The sequence below is a fragment of the Chelon labrosus genome (assembly GCF_963514085.1).
Source record: "Chelon labrosus genome assembly, chromosome: 6".
Classification (NCBI taxonomy): domain Eukaryota; kingdom Metazoa; phylum Chordata; class Actinopteri; order Mugiliformes; family Mugilidae; genus Chelon; species Chelon labrosus.
In genome coordinates, this window is record NC_140342.1 from 18463295 (window position 1) to 18471678 (window position 8384).

General features: G+C 46.1%; 1 protein-coding gene across 1 annotated transcript; it reads left to right on the forward strand.

The window, feature by feature from the left end:
- tmem236 (transmembrane protein 236) lies at positions 1 to 3852 on the forward strand (the record flags this gene model as incomplete). The annotated part of the gene is made up of 4 exons (XM_084545938.1): positions 1 to 254; positions 782 to 854; positions 2018 to 2141; positions 3209 to 3852. 4 exons carry the CDS (start codon positions 1 to 3, stop codon positions 3850 to 3852), a joined length of 1095 nt encoding a protein of 364 aa, XP_084402064.1.
- Positions 3853 to 8384: the final 4532 nt, after the last annotated feature.

Genomic DNA, 8384 nt, shown 5'->3' on the forward strand with positions numbered 1-8384 from the left:
ATGCCCTCGGGGAAGGTGATCAAGCTCGTCCTCTACGAGCTGCTGCAGTTCGCGGCCCTCATGGCGCCCGTCTTCGTAATCATGGAGAGGTTCGCCAGGCTCATAAGACAACTGAAAGGAGGGGATCAGACGGCTTACTGGCTGGTGGTGGCGGCTTCCATCGCCTACGTGACCTCTGTCACCCTGCTGGTGTGGGTTCCTCTCAAATATCTGATCCTGAGGCGACGGAGGTTCATCACTGAGACCACACAGTGGTGAGTTAAAGCTGTTTACTTGTTCAGCGTGTTTGTAGCATAATAAATTTGAGATGCATCTAAGGATAGGAAACATAGTTGGGGAGAAAAAAGTAGAGGAAAATGTGAAACGCTTGAGTTAAAGTAGCAACACACAAAAGTCCTACTTTTGTGTTTTCTATGTATAATTTTAAACCTGATTATAAAACTAACTTATTAAACTTTTGAAACAACAAGACAGTTGTCTTAAAAATAAAAAGTTGACTTCATAAGCTGTAAACAGAAGCTGGAATTTACTGCTACACCGTTCCACAATCTGTTACGACCCATAAATCATAGTGGCCAGTCTTAATTGTTCTTTAATTTGATGACACACACTTTCCTGATTTCGCTTATCAGATCTTGCAGCCGAGTAAAATCATCAAGTAGCACAAAGTAGAAATAACCTCAACAACGGTGAAAGCTCTGAGGAAGGGGTCAAACTTCATCGTGGTGGGAGGAGGATCATTCTGCAGATGTGAACTAAAAATCGCTTGTTTTATTTTCAGGAGGCCGACGGCGTTGGCTTATCTCATCTTGAGCACCTTACCGTGCTTTGGCGTTTTAATAGCCAGCTCCAAGGTAAAGTCACCCAGACTGATTGATCTTGTCACTGAGGAGCACCTGTTATCCTGTCATGCTCCGCCGGGGTCCTCGAAAGAGGCATATTTGTTGTAAACAGTCCATTTGTGGCACAGGCTTCGTTTTATGACCCCCCCCCGTGTAACGGAATGCACCGTAATTATTCACTGAGTGACGGCCGACACGGCACATTGCTCCGAGGAGGAAGAAAAGCATCGCTCCCCTCTAGCTCTCCACACTCCCTCTGGTTAATTTACTCTCATCCAAAGATTTTCTCTCAGTGCTCCGAGCGGGAGAAGAACTCAGATCCGAAAGCGCTCATTTGTGATTGTCAATCAGTCGTGAGACCTTCATTCAGAGTAAAACTACAGACATTTATAAGCAAATTTATAAGCACATTTTTTTTTTACGTTTGGCATCATTGTGCAGCTTCTGTGCAGCTTTAGATGCAGCCGTTCTTCCTCAGGGCTTCCCAAAACAGGGAATCACAAGATAAATCTGCAGGGTTGTGAGAGGATCTGGTGCCGAGGAGCCAAAACTATACAATTAACATTTTGGGAGGAGAGCCAAACTATTAATATTTTGCATCAAGTAAGTGTAGTTATAGCTGTTATTATAGTTGTAGTGCAGCAAAAGGAACAATAATTGCCACTGAGTTGTAGTTTAGAGGCAAAAAAAGACATAATCTGAGTAAGTATTTACTTTCCACCAGTGGAACTCGCACTGAAAAGGACTTTAGCACCGTCCCAGTTAGAAGGAGGAAGCAGTGAGTCTTTTGTCACGGGACTGTGAGGTATTCAGTAACCCACGGGGACAAAACAAGTTTCCATTAACCCAAATTTAAACACCATCCTGACCAAACTTGGGCTTTTACTCACATACTACTCTGTGTTGCTAACTCATTTAATTCTTGGCCAAACAAGAAGAGCACAAAGACTCGTCAGACACGGTTATACGTCTAATGTTTCTTCTTATTTTAAAGTTGTTCAGCAGCATCTCTGTAGTAAAATCTGATGGATCCATAAAACTGCAATTTTATCACTTCACTATCCTGTTGGATAATCTGTTCCTGCCTTATCTAACATGGTTTCTAAGTGTCGGATCAGTTCGTTCTGCTGTTCACACTTCATTTATTTATTTTTCTCTCCTTGTTGCGCTTCTAGTTGCAGGTGGACAATGGAATGAGGCTCGACCATTTCGTCGAGCTGCCCATCTCCTTAGTGCTCCTCTCCCTCATCTGCGTTGATATCATCGAGAGGATTCGTCTGTGCAGGCTCAGAGGAAAATGTAAGGCGTGTTTTATCATTCCATTATAACTTCCTGGGAAGAACGTTTGTTCAGGTGCATGAACACCTGGAGACAGTTTCCAAATTTTTTTCATGTTAAACCAACGTCCTAACCCGCCAATCAAAAGATCGTAGGTCTTATACAGAATGAATTAACTGTGCAATAACTTTGTCTTTGTTTTACCTTTAAGTCATGCCCAATTACACTCTACGTCTTTCCATAACTCATTCATTCATCTTCTGTACCCGCTTATTCCTGTTAAGGGTTCTTTCCATAACTCTTTCTAGGAAATCATCAAGAATTTGCAGTTTCATAAACAAGGGTCTTCTCATCAGGATTAATGTTGTTCAGTATAATTCTGGTGCAAAATTTCACATAACTGCATCAGAAATCCATCTCGACCATCTCGTGACAATTCAATGCTCTGCTGGGAAACTTTTGGACCTGGCATTTATGTGGATGATACTTAGACATGTAGCACCCACCTAGACCAGACCAGGCATCCCCACCCCATAGCGATGACACTCCTTGATGGCAGCAGCCATCTCCAGCAGGATGCAGCCTGATACAGGCACATACACATAAACGCTTTAGGAACAACTAAAACAAAACATGAAGAACAGCACAAGGTGTTGACCTGGTCTCCAAATTCACTAGATCCCAAACTGATCTAGTATCTGTGGGATGATCCACAGAGGCCCCGCCCCTCCCCTCAACCCCCCCACTAACAACATGATGAGTCACAACTGTTTTGGAGGCTCAAGGGAGATCTACACAATATTAGGAAGGTGGTCGTAATGTTGTGCCTGATTGGTGTATATTTTTCTGTTTCTCCATCACCTCCATGTCTTACTATTCCACTTTTCCAAGCACGTTTGTTGTCAGGCAGCCCAAATAAATGTGTCTGTCCCTCACTTGTTGCCCTTTCTCATGTTTCTCCTATTTCTCCTGTTTCTCTTTTCTTATGGACAAAGACTATATCACATTCTCTCGTGATATTGGCTGATATTTAGGGTGACCATTCATGTGCAGTGTATAACATATCACCTTGCTCTTCTCATTTGCAGCAGACAACCTGGATCCTGACTTTGACATGTCCGGCCCCACCCTCACCCACCTGGAACAGGTGACCACCGTATCAAGCCAGCTGCCCCCTGACGAAGGCCAGAACGGCCTGACCCAAAGCCAACCGAAGCCCAGGAACGGCAGCAGCTCGGGCAGATGGCAGGACCCCGCCGACTCCCCCAGGCGCCCACCAGCCAGCCCACGAGCGCACGGCGGCACCGCTTACCTTTACTCCTCGTCGTCACGCCGCTGGTCCTACTCAGGTCGCACGGGCGTCCTGTGGAAGAGGGACAGCAGGGCAGAGGTGTTTCTGGATACTTTCCTCTTCTGGTTAGACACTGTGGAGATGCTGAGAGTAGTAGGAGAGCCGTCAGTCTTCTACTCAGCCTGGGTGTTTCCAGTCTACATCCTCTCCTTCCTGTCCACTCTCCGTGCTATCGTCGCTCCTCACAGCCCCTTGTGTTCCTCTGTTGGAGTTGCTCTGCAGGACTTTCCTTTCTTTGTCCTTCGAGTGGCTCTGATTGTCGTCTTTGGTTTAGTAACACCTGTGTTGTATATGGTGAAAAACATAGCGGTATGCCTGACTTTTATCTATTTTACATTCCTGGCCCACCTGCGGATTTTCGGGCAGCAGAGCATGTTTTGAGGAGGAGTGGCACATTCTGTGTTGTAGCCACTTGGACTGTGGACGGTTGAACAGCTGGTGATCATGTTCACTGAGCGGCATCAGAGAAAGTTGGTACTGATGATTTGAATTATGTTCATCTGCTAACTGTACATTTGTTAAAACACTACAAAGGGGAATGAAAAAAAAAAAGCGATTTTAACATATCAACATTAACTTTACTAAATAAAAGTCTTTTGTTTTAACACTGGTATGAATATTGCGACACCGCAGGTTAAAGCTGTGCTAATCAACATTATCATAGTATTAACGGGTGAAATCTGCATGTATGGTTTTTTCTTACTCTTAACGACCAGCAGAAACATTTGGAGTGAAGTGATAAAAACTGCAGTTCCTCAAATGGCCACTTCAGTCCCCATAAACCCGAATGTCCGACTTTTGTCAGCTGTTAAAGGGGAACTACCGTTTTTTACAACCTTATTTCTGGCATAAAATACGATCGTTTACTCACCCATATAACTCTGGTGTCATTTGGAGTCATTCCGACGATTTTTAGATCAGCGTGTATCCATATAGTGGGAGTGACTGGGGCACCGAAACACAGCCTCTAAATAACACATTATCTGCCGCGAAACTCGTTCATTTCACCAATATTTTGTTTTGATATGCTAGTGCTATTCCCCGCTGAGTCTGGAGTTACCTGTTATCTATTTGCGGACGTGCAGCGGTTTGTTGTTCTTTGGCCAGCTGTTCCTCTCTCTGTCTCTGCATCCTCCTTTCAACAAGCTCCTCATCCGTATACTCTGGCTCAAAACGGTAAGGACGTCCATTATAAACAAAGTTGTCGTCCACAACCTCAGAATCGGAAAAAATATTCAGCCATGTTGCAAAAAAATAGCAGTAGCAAATTACAGGTAAACAAGCCGACCGTCACTGTTGCGTGTGGCGCTCAGAGATGACATCATCCAGGTCAGAGATTAGTAGGTCAATCTACAGACCCCGGATGATGATAACAGGTAACTCCGGACTCAACGGGGAATAGCACTAGCATATCATAACAAAATATTGGTGAAATGAACGAGTTTCGCAGCAGATAATCCGTTATTTTGAGGCTGCGTTTCGGTGCCCCAGTCACTCCCACTATATGGATATACGTGGATCTAAATATCGTCCGAATGACTCCAAATGACACCAAAGTTATATGGGTGAGTAAACGGTCATATTTTATGCCAGAAATAAGGTCCAGGTTGTACAAAACAGTAGTTCCCCTTTAATTCCCTTGTCATGTGAAGTGCCGCGGGGGGGCTGGAGCCTATCCCAGCTGTCATCGGGCGAAAGGCGGGGTACACCCTGGACAGGTCGTCAGTCTATCGCAGGGCTAACACAAAGATCTAAAAATCAGTTGAAGGAAATAAATACTTTAAAAAACAAACCCTCCTATTTGATATTTTAAAGGTGGTAGTATTTGATCTGGGTTATGATATGGTGACTGTTGAGAAAACATCCCTCCGGGTAAAATCATTGTTATTAAGGCAGTGAGTTTTCCATCCAATGGTACCATAGACCCTCAACCATAAACACCTGCGGAAGCATCTGCTATTTCTTCGCCAGTTCACATTCCTAAGACCTTACAGTGGAGAAGAAATTCTACACCTGAGCTCTGATGTTTTCATGTAAAAGAAGACAACCTGGGCAAACAAACAATACAGAAATAGATTTTCTTTACCTCATCTGATTCTCTCCTTCGCCCTTGGGTGTTGCTAATGAGTTTCTTAACCCCGTCTTTGGACCGTAGCACGGGGGCGCGGTGGTTTATGTGGTTCTAGGGCCGTATAACTCACTGAATCGTAACCTTGGGTATGTGTGAGTGTATGTATCAATGCAGAATGCTCCAGTGACAACACAGCGATGCCGGTGTAATCGGCAGTCCTCCACCAGGACGAGTCTGACAGAATTACATCCCCGGTGCACTTGGTCCTTGTTCCTTGTGATGGATGAGCTGGGCCTACGGGACAAATCGTTTAGAGGGACTGCCAAACTCTCTCTTTAAAAGAAAAAGGAAGAAGTAAAGGAATTTGAAAAATCACAGCAAACGTGCTGCTGAATTCCTGGCCGTGAATTAAGTGAATATCAGACAGAAATTTATATCGGCTTCAAATCTCTTGCCACACTTTAGAGGGAAGATTTGTCAGAGGTGCCATTAGCGATGTACACAGACAGTGACAGGACGCTAGACAAACAGCTGTAATTCACAGTGAGGGACCAAAGCTGGCCTGCTTTCCTCTACTGGTATGAAAACTAAAATTAACTCCTCTTAATTTCCCCACAGCCATGATCCTCCTCCTCCCCCTCCTCCTCCTCCCCCTCCTTAATGATTCATGCTATAATCTGCAGGGAAGCATTAGGGCTGCTCAAGTTATTATGTCTATTTTGCAGTGCGTCATGTTGGCGGGACAGGGAGCGCTCTCTCTCGTCTCTGTCACACAGACTGAACGATCAAAGGAAACCAGAGTGAAACGCCACAGCCTGCATCCGTTCATCTCCACCCGAGACTCTTAAGATCCAGGGCCTTTCGTTTATGCTTTTCTTGTCACCAAATGAACCTCCCGTGCGTGCAGAGAGAAGCTTTGCACTAATTCATTCACTGTTGGGTTCATGCTCAGCTCGTCCCCCCCGCTAAACATTTCCTGCATTTTGGTTTGCAGTCGAGGATTTAAAGTGTCGTCCCTCCCTCTCTTGTTTTTGCACGCAGATTTTTCACCGCTGCTATCCACGAAGCAGGCGTTTTTGAGTTGTGATCAGACATTTCAAGAACAGCCGGACCCACTGTCATTTAATAAACACATCCATCATGTCAAGAGAATTAATCACTTTCGGTTTTGTGGTCCCTCAACTGTTCTTCTAGTCCTACTAGCAGTGTTTCATTTTCCCTTATTCAGTGAGTTATAGCAGAATTCCCTGAAGGTGAGTCCTTGTGATTTAATTTTTCCTCTGACTTTGTTTCTGACACACGCGCTCAGGGTGAACCTCTTTTCTTTAATTTAGCATTTAAAAAAGGCTCAGTTTCGCTAAAATATTGTCTAAACGAAAGTGCAATCATTCATATTGCACATGCAGATTTGCATCCCTTGCATCTAGAGGTTTTTGCACTCAATTATAGAGGAAAATGACGTGGGGGAAAAAAAATAAAACATCTATTTTTGCAGCATTTAACCGTATCAGAATAATCCCCAATGCTTCCTCAGCCCACTGTCTTGGTTTTCATGTTTCCTGCAGAGAGGAAAAGGGAAGCAACAGCAGACGGACGGGGAGAGAGAGAGAGAGAGAGAGAGAGAGAGAGAGAGAGAGAGAGAGCAGAGACTGTGGACGGAGATGAGGAGAATGAGATAGAGGGGAGAAAAAAAGAGTGGACAGATAGAGAGATGACAGAGGAGGAGAAGGAGGAGGAGGAGAGGAGGTGAGCGGGGGGCGGTTAAGGAGGGGTGGAGGCTTTGTAAATGTGGGAGGCTGGAGGCGCATTTAAATTCAGGCTGTGTGTCTCCTGCGCTAGCCGAATGTTACCTGCTCTAGCATGGCAACAGAGAGAGGGAGAGCGGGGAGCTTCGGCTGCAGCCTCCACACACACACACACAAACACACAGGCGCACACACACACACACACACACACACACACGTGCAGTCATAGCCACTACAGGAGTGCAAAGAGTGACTCAGGTAAGCAGGAACGCCCCTGATGGGAGAGAGGACCCCCGAGAGAGGGAAGAGATGCTGGAGGAGGAGCTACAGAGCTACAGGAATTTTTGAGGAGGAAAAGGAATCGCGCTGAGCCTCAAAATCTCCGAATCTTGACTCGGGGCTACGAGAAGGGGACAAACAGAAAAACAAAGCGACATGGAGTGATGCAAGGGTTCTCCTCGGCTCAGTCGGAGCGAGCACAGAGCTCTGAGAAATTCACAGATAGACAAAATGACATTTAGTTGTTGCAGCAAGACAATTCGGGGGACTAAAGCCAGAGGAGACTGAAGGGGAGGTTTTTCGACAGGGGGAGTCGGGACAGACGGAGGGGTGAGGTGGGGTGATGGGAGGGTGAACACACACTGAACGGGACACGAACCACCTGTGCTTCTTTGAGACGAGGTGAGCACACATCAACTCAAGCACACGCAGAAGCAGAAGCGTCACACACTCCGCACATCAGACTTTGGGACAGGCGTTGGACTTTGCAGCAGACCGGACCCCCGGCTCCCCACGAGAGCGCGTGACTTTGAAGATGCTCTGAGACGTCTGGCGTCGGGAACACCTGGACTAACCCGGGGACAGAACTTGGGGAAAAGAGGCAGCCTCTAAACTCCTCTATGCGACAACCTGTGGACGCAGCAGATCGGATCCTTTTTCTCTTTTCGCAGGAACTCCACAACGAGCCCAGGTGGACGACCTGTGCCATGAGGACCCCGTCGGCGAGACTGTCCTGAGACGACCCCAGCCCAGCCCACCCCCCTACCCCGGAGGCTCTGTCGGCCTGTCCCCTCTTCTCCCTCCAACTAGATGTCTTG